General features: G+C 44.5%; 1 protein-coding gene across 4 annotated transcripts in view; it reads right to left on the bottom strand.

Annotated features, from left to right (window-relative positions):
• Positions 1-13,015, bottom strand: part of DCX (doublecortin) — an 86,783-nt gene extending 73,768 nt beyond the window's left edge. For all 4 annotated transcript variants that reach the window (XM_075053834.1, XM_075053835.1, XM_075053836.1 and 1 more), the window contains exons 1-3: positions 12,958-13,015; positions 11,023-11,413; positions 144-484 (exon numbers count right to left, since the gene is read on the bottom strand). In XM_075053834.1, coding sequence (XP_074909935.1) covers positions 144-484; positions 11,023-11,386 — 705 coding nt within the window. In that variant the 5' untranslated portion in view covers positions 11,387-11,413; positions 12,958-13,015. The remainder of the gene's footprint in view (positions 1-143; positions 485-11,022; positions 11,414-12,957) is intronic.
• Positions 13,016-13,478: the final 463 nt, after the last annotated feature.

The following is a 13,478-nucleotide window of genomic DNA, read 5'->3' as shown; positions in this document are numbered from 1 at the left end:
CACTGGCATGAGAAGTCTGACTTCTAAGAGAACAGATGGCAGCGATCATCTCAGGTTAATTTTAGGCTTCAAAAATTGTTCTGAGTCAGCAAAGCCTCACGATAAGAGAAAGAAAAAGACATAACATCTGCAAAATCTCCTACCTGTTTCCCATCCAAGGTATACAGCTTTTTGACCACTCCCGTCTCCAGTTTTATAGCTTCAGTGATATCGGTGAGAACTTGCTCAAACGAATGAGCAGTCTTCTTGTTCAAGAGCACACGGACTGCCTTCCGGGGCTTCACCCCACTGCGGATGATAGTTACCAGCTTGGGACGCACAAAATCTTTGTTCTCCTTTGCCTGAGCGCTGTTGCTGCTGGCCAGAGACTGAGGTGCTTTCTGGTTGGCAGATGTTTTCACATTGACAGACCAGTTGGGATTGACATTCTTGGTGTATTCCACCTTCTTGAAGAAGTTATCAGATGAGCAGACGTAGCTCTCCCCTTTTGAAAGAAATGAACACCAGTTTAATTCTACAGTTATTACCATAAGACTGCTGAAAAACAGACACAATACATCTCCCCCCATTAATCACGTAAATCATTAATAATTGTTTTCATTATCACTTCCATGACAGCTTGTTATTAAAACATTTTGTCTAATTTTATATTTATGCTTTTTTAAAATATGACTAGTATTTCCCCAAAGTAAGCAAGTCAGCCATAGCTTGTATCGGCAAAAACATACTACCACTCAGTCACATGAACCAGGGGTTAAAAAAGTTGAGAGTTATAAAGGTATTTAGGTACCTGAAGATGCAACTAAGCTGTCTAAAAGCTCCTAAACATCAAATTCATTTAATCACCTAAATTATTTTGTAAATTTGCCAGGCTCCTCTCCATCTTTATGGACCTAGCTACTACTTCAGTCTGTCATCCCCTGCCAAGAGGATATCAACATTCATCCACAAAGTACCTTCTGTGTCATGCCTGAAAAATAATGAAAATCTGGTACTGAACAGTCTCTACCAAAAGTAGCTTTGATAAATCTAGCAGGCATAACAAATATGCTTTGTAATAGTGTCAGTGGTTTATTAGAGGACAGACCTAGTGGCAGCTGAGATAAAACACTACACCAAATACCACTGCTTGCTTTTATATGACTGGTACCAACCAAAAATACATTAAATCCAAATTTAGACATGGTGGAGAAGGGTTACAGTCTTGTTAGTAATTCACAAAAAAGCCCTTCCCTACCCCATCCAAAACTAGTTTCAAGCTTTGTCTGTAATTTACAGGATCCTACCTATCTAAGGTTTTAAGAGCACTTTAAAGGATTTGTAGGATCTTCTTTTGGGCCTGCAAATCTAATGGATGCTAGAAGAGTTATTACTAGAATGAGACTGTAAAACAGTATCCCTAAGGGAATGTAGCTGTCTAGTCTGAAATGACTCAGGCTGCTGAGCACTTGAGGATGCACTGAAAAAAAGTCAGTCATTGCTAGAGGAAGAAGCTTTTGTCTCACCATTAGATTAAATTTTAATAGGAACTGAAGGCATAACATGGGTACCTGTAGGATCTTATGGAGTTTCTTTCAGTGTTTTATTGGGCTGATCTTACAGAATGAAGTTCTTCAAATATTACAATAGGTTTGAAATCAAAATATAGATTTAACTTTTTGAATAAGAAAAAATCCTTCTTCATATAAACAGACTGGCTGCATTTCCTTATCTGTTCCCTACTGCAAACTCCAGGGCCTGGACATCTTTGAAAAGCCTACCTGACATCTGAGTCTGGCTTTCCATTACAGGATCTCTAGGGCAGGATTTGACATCCAATTGTTAAAGATGTAAATATGGATTTCCAAACAGCCCACTGATTTCCGCAGAACATTCTACTGAGTAAACTGCATTTTTGATGGAGGCACTGAGACGATCCCTTCATAGAAATTATGCTGAGACCACTGACGGGTACATAATAAACAGAAGGCTTTAATAGGCTTAAAACAATGGTCTGTGTAGTATTTATGTGCTTATTACTGCTAAGTGTTTGATGTCACAAGCAGCCATAGAAAAGATGCAGGATGCTAACTATTTTTTTAACTCCGACTTTATACCCAGTTTGCCAAAAAGTGATGTGTACTCGTGGTGCTTATACCACCAACTGCAGCTTTTCTCCATCTCCCCAGTTGCATAAAATTACCAAAGTAATTTCTCAACAGGAAGTAGATATTCTGTAGATGGAACAGAAATACAGAAGGAAGAAGAGAGCTAACAAGGTTCATGATGAACACTGTCAGTTGGGCTTTTTGTCAACTAGTGTAGCCCAAACTAATGCAATAGTCCCACCATGAGGTTCTGTTGGCTTGAACAAACAATAAAACCCCTCAATAAACTGACTATGTAGTATCCATAGGTGAAGCTCCTTAATTCCTTACATTTCTTGAGTCTGACTCAATAGACCATAAAGATACCCCACAGAGTACCATACATGATAAAGAATTCCCACTGGAGGTATGATTGTTTTCCAGAAGCACTGAATACTTTAAATCTTTCTGATTAATAAGTGATAAGTTGTGGTTTATTCATCTGCTTCAGCCAAGCAACACCTGGTGCAGAGGGGGCCCACGCTTCTCTCCAGTTTCACAACCGAGTGTGAAGTGCAGCAAGGGGAGTTTGAAATGCTCGCAGGGAATTAGCCCTCCTAAAGAACCTGAGCCCTCCCAAGCCCATAATCCCTGGGCGGCAGAGACTTTACAAGCGTGCTCAACAGAACTGTAGCATTATCCTTTGAGAAAAGGGATTTCTATGGTTAAGTGCAATACTATGAATAAGTGATTTGAATACTATTCTCACCACTGCCCCATGCCTCCCTGTGGAAGCTCCTGACCTCACCTGCACCTCTGCTTCCCTACCTGAAAAGCAACAGTAGCAACATCTGCCACTGAAGTGTTGCAAGGCTTGACTTTCATCTGGGTTTACATAATACTATGGAATATAAGATGCCACAATGAAAGAAAGTATGTGTTTCTGCTGTGTTCTATAAACATGTAAGGTGTTGGAATGTATTTTCCATTAATAAATTCCATGTCTTAAAGTAAGCAGAAGAGATTATTGGTCTGTTTGGTAGAGTACTACTACTCTTGGTTCCAGCTGAATCATTTGAAATTCTTCACTGCACCACAGCTGTCTAGTGTATTTACAACAGCATACACTGAAGGCAATAGTGGCATGAAGGCAATACTCTTCTCCCAGTCTTTGTTTCCACAAATGTGGTATTAGAGAGTTGTGCGTATATATACACTGGCCTTTCAAATTATGCTCACCGTCACAAGTGGAAAATGTAATCTGCCCTTCCTCACTTTGTTTCATTTAACCCACACCCTAGCAAATATTTTATTGAATTCTAAAACTGGACAGAAATTTGCTTGGAGTGACACTTTAGAATGGCAGCTCAGAATAGCAGCTCTTCTCAGCATCATTTCTGCAGTTGTAGCAGTACAGCTCCAGGGAAGAGGAGCTTTTCTTTCCTTCTTCCCTGACCTAAAGATATAACCTGAAGCTTTAACTTAATTTAAAAATCACTTCAGCTGATGTCTTCTCAAACTCAGTTTATGGCCCTCAAATAGCAGCAAAATCATCATTCAAGTTCCTCAGTGAGGCACGTGCCTTTTACCATTTGCCAGCCAGGGATACGTGCTATTTCACTTCCCACAGCTGAGTTTTACCCAAACCTTACCATGAGGTGGTAGCAGGATTGGACAAGCATGGGCTAAAGACCTGTGAACTTTGCAGCTTGGAACATGCGTACTATGGCCAGAAGATCACAAAAGAGAGAAATCTTATGGGGAATAGTGCTACCACTACCTCTAAAGAGGAGTGGTTTCTTGGTTTCTCCGCTACATCTATCTATGCTAAGCCTATAATGAGAAGTCAAGCTGTACAACTGTGCCAGTCAAAGAAATATAACTGATAGACACAGCATGGTTGCGGAAGATGTGCGCAGCATAACAGAAAGAAAAGGGAGGAAGTGGATGTGAGATTTTTGTCAAAAGCAAAAGAAACAACTCCAAGAAGTATATTGCTCCCCAGCCCTAAGCATAAAAATCTGTGCACAAATATTTTTAGGAACACGTCTTTAGACAGCAAGCAGCTGTGTACATGTGCAGAAATCCAACTATAAGCCATGAGAAGGTATGTCATTACTTCCAAACAAAACCCCAAATGAGAGGCCCAAAGAGAAACTCTCATGCGTTGGGGGTGGGAAGCTTTTGTAAGACTGAGAAGCATCATCCCGACAAGATCCAATCTGCTGCTGAACACCACACTATGGGCATGACACCAATGGTGCTAAGGACAACATTTTTTTAGTGCAGTGCCAGGTCAGTGCAAGATGTCCTTTCTGCACTGTGAAGCCAAAGCCCTGCAGGATGATGTGCACTTGTCATCATGCCAGTGTGCTCCAGAGGTGTCACAATTTCTATCGTGCCACCAAACCAGCCAAGGCATTTATTTATTCCTTCTATCCTGCCCTTAGCAATAGATGGACTGACTGTAGATCTTTGACCTTAAGTCACGATCAGCATATTTGCCATTTGAAGCCACGGCTTATATCACACTGAATTACTCTGGCTACAAGTGCATCCCACATTACTGTGCTACGACTGTGATAGAAGCACAAGGCGATTACTCAGCTCCTAGAGAAGGGATGATCTCAGCAAAGATAAGGTTTGCCTTAGAGAAGGATTCTTAGAGAAAATCTAAGCTCAAGATGAGCACTAATCCTTCAACCCTCTTACAGCAGCTCCTTGTGACAATGCTAAAAATGACAGGCTGCGCTTTCAGAAAAAGTTATCCTTTCTCAGCATGCACCAGCAAGTTTTCAAGTATAATGAACTGTGGGCAGAAGTCTTGCAAGAAAAATTGGGAAAGCTGGATTGAGGCCATTTTGAAAGTGTAACTGCTAACAGTTATTCCAAAACCAGTCTCTGGGGGCTGCAGTCAATTATTTTGGTTGTTAGCTCTGCTGTCGCAAAGTTGAGATTATGCTACTGTGCCCAGCTTTCATGTTTCATGGGATTTACTATGACTTCAATGGGAATTAAGGAGACTTAATACCTTGCAGAGTTCATTATGTATGGTGTTAAAGTAGGCCTTTAGTTTCAAATCCATGAACTTCCTGCTACTTTATGCATTAAAAAGGGTCTTCCTCTGCCTCAAGACCTACTCCCCCATGGCAAAATGAACTCTGGAAGAGCTTCCTTCCTCTGACTTTTCCACAGGGAGCTCTCCCATGAGAAAGAAGCACCTCTTGTTCTGCTGAAAAACTGAAAGAAATGTGTGATTACCAAATCGCCTTCAAAACCACACGATGTCCATAAAGAATTTATGGGATGACACCAGTCCTAGTGTGACAGCCAGAATGAGCAAGCAAATAAAACAGAACCACAAGGATAAGTTTTGTTATATAGGATGTAATTAGCCAAGCTGTCAGGACAATAGCCATAGAAAACAATGCCACAGGTTACCAAGACTTCAGTATTGGACTACATGAATTTCAATTTTCCAGGCAAACTGGAACACACACACATTGGGCGGAGGTTTCAATATACTTCCTATAAACCCCTCAGTCCCAGCACACACCAGGCTCTGTACAGCTCAAGGGTGGAGCCCCTCCTATGATTAAACACTCCTGGACAAGATTTTGGAAAATATTCCCCAGGGCATGACAGGATACAAAAAGCTTGGAAACACTTTCTGGAATATCTCACACAACCCAAGAATGTTTGCAATGAAACCCCACCGAGCAAAACAAAATCCTATTCAGTTTTTTCTAGTGTTTAATCTGAGGCAAGAACAAATTTCAGACAAGTAGCCCAGCATAGGACAAGGACATAAGTCCACCCTTGGATGGGCCCTCCAAAAACAACACAAGGGGGGCTGTGCCCTGCCTACCAGCCTAACCATACCAGGAGCTCAGAAGGGAGAAGCTCTACAGTTTCAACTAAATGTTGAGTCTCTTAAGTTCTAGTTTTAATATATGTCTGCATTTCTGACTTTACTGACCATGTCTAATTCATGGTATATTTGTATTTGATGGGTTTATTTCCATGTGTATTTCTGACCCTGACCATACACAGCAAAGGACACTTAATTCACATGAAATCAGCCACTGACTAGAAGCAGATCCAAAGTCCACTTATAATAAAAACCCACGAAATATATAAGTACCTCCAAACCACTGACCAGACCCTGAAAAAGGGGAAGGCAATGAAAGCACTTGAACAAGAAAGCTCAGAGCTCTGACTTCCATCTTTGTCTCACCTATGGACTTTGGACAAACAAGTCAGACCGCTTTTCTGCATCTCAGTACATTATCAGTAATAACACCTTCTTCTACCTTGACACGTTCAGACAATAATCTCCCTGGGCAGGAGCTCTCTCTTCTTACACGTTTAAATAATGCCTTGCACAGTAGGACGCCCCATTTGGTTAGCACCTCTAAATACATTGCGACAAATATCTAATCTTTACAAGTGGGGAACTGGGCTTCTGGAGAAGTGTCAGTCCCTACCTCCAAAGGAAACAAACCAGTCTCCACCAGTACTGAGGTTAAACTGGAGCTGCAGTGGCTTCAGCAGCCAGGAGTTTGCCTTGTGCCTTTCCCTCACTCTCAAGTTGCACCTCACCAACCCTTTCATTATGCCAAGAAACTGCTAGCGGGGCTACATGGGAAAGCAGCAAAATTATGGAGTGGGCTACAAAAATCTTCTGTCCCACAAAGAGCTCATTTGTGGGACAGTGGGGACAGCAAGTTGCAACCTGATTTTGGAACACGTGGCCAAGAACGGCATTTCTTAAACCATCTTTGCTGCTGAAGTCAATGAGTAACATCAGCTTCTACCCTTATCCAGCCCTCCATTCAAAGAAAAAGAGCAATCAGAGATGAGGCAGGGAGAATTTGCCATCTCATCACAATGGGTCTATGAGAACACAGAGGCTCAAAATGAACCAGAGAACAAGCTACCCTGTCCAGATGTCAAAGGCAACTAGATTTTAGTAGAAACTTGGATGACAATGTAAGCTGCTCTACTATCAGCTTGAGCAAGGCTGGAAAAGATGGCACATGATTTTTTTTTTTAGTGACTTTCACAGTCAAGTTTTCTCACAGCACAAGGCACCAAATTAACTGTTACAACAGTGGCTCACCAATAATCTGTAAAGGCAGCTTCATATATTGACTTCATAAAGCCTTGGTCACTAGAACCAATTATAATATGAAAGGGAATAAAGATCACCTGGTGCTCTTTTCCAAAAGATTCACTTATTGAATAAAACAGCCATGATAGATAATAGGACTTGGGCCCAATATCCATTCCTGACTCAGCCAAGAAGTATGCAAGTGGGAGATGCTGTCAGCAATTTACCTGTGGTTAGGATCAGCTGTAACAGTGCAGTAACAGCATACAGTTCTAATCAATGGCAGCATGTGCATTATTTATAAATACATTAAAACTGAATGCTGAAAATAGGGAGTCAAGATTAAGACAATGACTACAGTGATGGAAGATGGCCATTATGAGTGAATGGGGGGAGAAAAAAATGATCAGACAGGTGGATTTTGAGAAAAGGTCATTGGGAGACATGGACATAGACAGCTCTCTCGTACAGGAGGCAGTATGGAAAAGCAGACAGTGACAGGTGAGGAAGAACCCAGCAGGCAGCAAAAAGCACCTATGTGACAGAGTCCTGGTGGGCTTCCAAAATGTCAGGATTTAGGGTTCAATACAGGAAAGGACCAAGGGGCACATCCTGACTGGCAGCTTGGAGGGATGTGATCAAAGAGTAAGAGAGACTTCACTTGTTCCATCTTGGACAGACTGGGAAGTAAAACATCCATCCAGAACCTTATGAGAACAACCCTGAATGCCAGGGAAGAAAAGACTACAAAGTCTGGGTCTGGAGACCAAAAGGGTTATTTTCAAGTCCGATTTAATTAGCAGCACACCAAGTGGTTTTTGTTCACCTGAAATGTCTGTCTCAAGGATATTGGTATCATGCAATATCATTCTCTACCCTCCAGAAGTACATTCAGACTACACCATATAAGCACATTTTCAAATCATGCAGAAGTAATCGAGTACTTAGAATGGGATGTGAAATATTATCAGTAATTCACCAGCTTTTGCATCTAACTACTGAGATGAGCCTCTCTGATGACTTGTTTTCCTAGGTTCTACTTGTTTATTGGAAATTACAGTAATAAATTGGTCACATTATAGCAACTAGAACTGGTTTAGTTACCCTCAGTCTCCAGCCAGAAAGCTAATTTATACAGCAAACATATACTGTTTGTGTATGTACTGTTCTTGTATGTCCTAGCGCAATTATGCTGAAGTTCTGTTTTTCCAGGCATGTACCTAGTACACACTTAAACACCCAAGCTAACAGCATAGTTTACCACAAGGTTGGTTACAGCCGTGATATTATAAATGAAAAGTAATGTCTTTCCCAGATTGCTTTTCTACAACAGATGCGTATGTCATCCCTAGAAATATGGGAATATTGTTACCATTAAACTGTCAATAACAACATGCAGGTCTACTTTTGAATTTTCAAACACTGGATTCCTTTGTTTTCACTCTGCTCAGATTGTATTTTCCTAGCTGATGCTCTGCTGAAGACACAGCCACACAGATAATCCTATTTTTGTTTTAGTGCCACTTCTCCAGTGCTGTTTCCAGATACCATTTTGGCAGAACAAAGGCAGAACCCAAATGCCAGCATCTCCTGCCTGTACCTGAACCAGTAAAAAATATTTTCAGGAACTAGGTACCTTCTTACCTGCAGCAAAACCCAGAACAACTAAAGGTTTCTTAACTTCACCGACAAAAAGCAGGAGGAGATAAAAGGAGAATAAAGAAGTACATTTTCTCCTGCGGAGTTACTCCTGAAAATTTACATAAAACCTAGGACAAGCAGGACTGAGAGTTGCCATTAGAGAAAGGCTGTGGCCATATTAAGAGATCAGACTGAAACATGGCAGAATCTCTAAAATTAAGGGAGGCCACACCTCCATTTGACAGCTGTAACTGGGCTGAGAATAACTCCACTAGGACTGCATCATCTCTCTGAAAGGCAGCAATTTCTTTCCAGTAAAACTCCTCTATGGAAACCAATATTTATTCTGTGTGCTTGTCCCATAAAGTATTTTGGGTAAATGAATATCCCACTTGACAGATAAGGAATTCTAGGGAGAGATGCTTTAGTCAAGGTCACACAATGACTCACTGCTGAGGCTGCCCCTTCAGTTCAGTGGCTCACACACTCACATCCATTGTCTTTTATTAAAGGCAGAAGCCTTGTGGATTTTCTGTAGTTACCAAATCAGCCAGGTCATCTGCTTGGAGGAAAACATCGAGGAACAGGGAAGAGCAACTCCACCCCTTGCGACACAGTAATCAGAATATTCCAGGTCCAAACAAAGAATGGAATATCTGAATTGCTCCAGACAGAGAAAAGCAGGGTGGCTGTGGGTGTCCTCTGTGCACCCCACTTCGGCTGCACTGCCAGCAGAGCTTGCCCACGGCCATGCCTTAGGCAAGGAGGCAGGACTGGCCATGTAGCAATTTCATCCTGGGGGTCCTCCTGACACTCCCCAAGAAAGGCAGCACCCACAGCAGCAGCCCACAGCTGCAGAGGGAGCTCCCCAGGCACAGACAAGGCTGGCAGCTGAGCTCCAGAGGAGCAAGCCAGCCCCCAGGCCACCCCCTCCGGACAGAAGGATTGATTTTTGACTCATCCTTCATCCCACAGTTCAAGTGACACTCAGAGGAACAGGCACACCGACACCCTCTCTGGATACAGGGATACACTCAGACCTGCCCTGAGCATCCCCTGCACACTCAGACCTGCCACGCAGGGGATGCTTTCCCACATTCCCCCCCAGACCTACCACAGCAACCCACCCCACCCCACACAGTCCCTGCAGAATACACCCCCTTACACACACACCCCATCTGAACATCTCAATATGCCTCCCTTCCATACAAACCATGCATGAACCATATTCAGACGCAGCACATGAACTCCCAATGCCCTCTCCACACATATCGCTATGCAAGACCCCCCCAGCACTCCCCCTTGCACACACACAGCCCAACACACCTCAACACACTCCCTGAGCACAAACCCCAAAGCACACCCTGTGCATAAACCCCCTTGAGGAATCCCAACACCTCCTCTGCAATGAGCCCTCCCTACACCTTCTTCCACACACACACATATATATATAAACCCCCCAAATTCCACCAAGTGCAACCCCCCCTTCTCCATACATACACCTTGTTCATGAACTCCCCCCTCTAAACACACTGCATGAACTCCCAACGCACCCCTCCACACACTCCCCAAACACCGTAAAAAACCCTAACACCCCACCTTCCACACATCCAGCACACACACGCTGCATGCCCCTCCAACACCCCACTCCACACACATTCAAGTCCCTGCACAGCCCTGACCACACCCCTATACGCACACATTGTGCATGAACCCCTTAAAACACCCCCAATACACAGAGTGCATAAATCCCCCTCAGCCCCATTACACACGCACTGCATGAATCCCTCAGCACCCCTCACTTGTCCATTCACACCCATCGACCCCAGCGGGAAACCCACATCACCCCTCAGCCACCCGCTGCACCCATCTGTGACACCCCGACCCCCAGCTGGGACGGACGTGGGGATGCCCTCAGACAGCCCCCTGAGCGATGGACACAGCCACATCTAGCTAAGAGTAAGACACACCCCTCCGGCTCCACATCTGCACCGGAGTGATTGTGCCGGGGGACGTGTCAGCCCTTGCACCACCACCCTCTCCCGCACCTCTGCGGAGGGGAAGGCGAGCGGGCAGGTTCAGCACAGAGGGGCAGAAACATCCCTGTGCGCCCCAGGAAATGTGACCTTAACGGCAGACCCAAGTGGTGCAGCCCCCTTCCCACCCCGCCTCCTCACTGCACCAGACAGCGATGCTAATTACCTTCCTCCAGCTCATCCATGCTCCCGATCTTCCGCGACCCATCGATGGTGTAAATGTAACGGACTCCCTGAGGCAGATTAATGTTGTCGGACAGGGACCGGGTCAGGTCAGCCAGGAGAGCATCAAAACTTCGGAAGCGGTCAGAGGACACGGCATATACAATCCCCTTGAAGTAGCGGTCCCCGTTGCGATAGAAACGCACCTTCTTGGCTTTCTTCTCGTTACTCAGTGCCTGTAAGGTCCTGGTTCTGTAGAAGCTACAGTGAGCGCTGTGAGTGGGGCTGGGCAACCCGTTCATACGTGAGCCTCGCATGTTTCTGGACGCCTTGTCTCTTTCGTCAAAGTGTCCAAAATCAAGTTCCATAGTTTGGTGAACCCTAAAGATCTGAAGCTGAGCAGGAAGGAGATGGGGAGAGAAGGAGTGCAAAGGGACAGGTTAGAGCCAAGCAGAGCCACAATCCAGAGAGAAAAACGACACTAATGCAAGAGCTGTGTCTGGAGCAGGACAGATGCATTTGGGAAGCACCCCCTCCCCTGACCCAGATTTGTATGGATTCTGGGGACTGAGGGTAGGAGGGGTCCTCGCATTTTGAAAGGGATCCAACTACTGGGGGCAGGGAACACGTTTCTAGAGAGCTGTCTGCTCCTGCACCTGGGAGTTTTCAAAGTGCAGTAAATTGGGACTTGGGGCCAAAGGGATACACGGCAATCACAATTCAGCCCCCAAAAACTCGTCCAAACACCAGTTGGCAATGAATTAAACCTCTGAGCCCTGTGAGGTTTCCTTTGGCAACAGAAAACAAGGAGATCCCAGTAAGTCAGCCCTTCAATCTGTCGAATCACGGAAGGAACCAGAGCATCTGAATGTTTAACATTAGAATAAACTGGCATTTATGAAAGAATGGTCACAGGGGAATAAGCAGTTTCTTTGTGACAGCCTGTTCAATAAGGGTTAGCAATGAGATCCAGCCCACCCTTCCCCCTATCCGCAGCCCCCTCCTAGCCCATCAATCAATTCTCAGGACCAGCCTACATCTCTAAGAAGAAATGACTGGAAAGAAAAATCTGTCATTGAATTGAGGCTTCGATAAGCTCTTTTCAGCCCAAGTCTCCTCTGAATTGCATTTCTGCTCCCGTTTAATGAGGAGGAGAAAATAAAGGGGATATTTCCACCCCCCTTCCAGCCTTAAGTGATTTAATTGCTGGAAGTGCCCCTGCCCAAGGGACACGCCGCCCCTGCTAGCTCACCTTTCATTGTTCTGAGCACGGGGGGCTCCCAGCGCAAGCAACTAGCACAGAAAAGCTGAGACTTGAGCTGACACCCAGCAAGCAGGAATTTCTGCATGGTCTCGACTTTACGTTCAAGAACAACCTTCCTCCTGCACCAAACCCCAACACAAAAGGAGGAGGAACCCCCAACCCTGCAACAGAAAGACCCTTCCAGTCCCCCAGCACAACCAGGAACATGCAACTCACGTATGTTGCTTGCATGTTAACCCAGGGCAGAAAAGGGGATTTACACCAGCACTTGGCAGCCAGGTGTAAATCTAGAAAAAGCTGTTGCTATCTCTCCCCCACCCCTTACGTTTGCCAGGACGAAGCTCCTTCCCTGTATTTTACAATGTCAATGTGACCTGTGCAAGAAAAATCATTGTCCCCAGCCTGCAATAAAGCAGAAGATGGCAATGCAGACGATCTGCACAGAAACCCCAAGTTGGGAACATTTTCCCCACGATGCCGGGGTAGATTCAGCCTGGTGTCATGCAGTGAACAATGAAACATCCAAGCAACTTCGGGAATGAATCAGAGGATGCAGGGGGTTTTGATTTTAAAATGAACTGCAGATGCTGTAAGGTACTAAGAGAAAGATTTCTCCTTTCTATCTGACATCTGTTACTTTTCTGCATGCAAGTCACTCAAAAAAGCTCTACTCACCGGTTTTCAGCGCGCAGGGTGGAGATGCTGAGAGAAAGAAAACCAGGCTCACTCTGCCTTTGTTGTCTGAGCTCCAAGCAAGAAATTCCTGCCAGGGTGGATGAGACGCCTCCTAGGTCCTAGTGCCTTGTTCCATCCCTTCACGGTAACTTTGCCTCAGTGGTTTTTACTCTCACCATCAGTCGTCTGCTTGTAGTCTTCTCTGTATTTGAGAAAAAAAGGGTGCGTTCATTCCAGCTCTGGACATGTTAACGGATGGGTAAACAAAAAGTTTAAAGGGGCAAGTTTTGGGGTGATGTTCTGAAGGATGCAAATTTCCCCTTGGCTCTAGCTTTACCAAGAAAGCATCTGGCCCTGCTAAAAAAAAGAGCATAATCGGACTGATGCACCAATATTATAGGATTACCAGTACAGGGAGGTCATGGCTACAATCCTACAGTGTGCTACAGTGCTGGCAAAAGACTCCTGTACGTTAGGAAAGCAACTAAGAAAAAAGTTGACCAGTGGAACTGGGCACAGTT

Source organism: Buteo buteo, chromosome 22 (assembly GCF_964188355.1).
Source record: "Buteo buteo chromosome 22, bButBut1.hap1.1, whole genome shotgun sequence".
Taxonomy (NCBI): domain Eukaryota; kingdom Metazoa; phylum Chordata; class Aves; order Accipitriformes; family Accipitridae; genus Buteo; species Buteo buteo.
The sequence above is the reverse complement of the archived record's forward strand: the minus strand, read 5'-3'. Positions and strand labels throughout refer to the sequence as shown.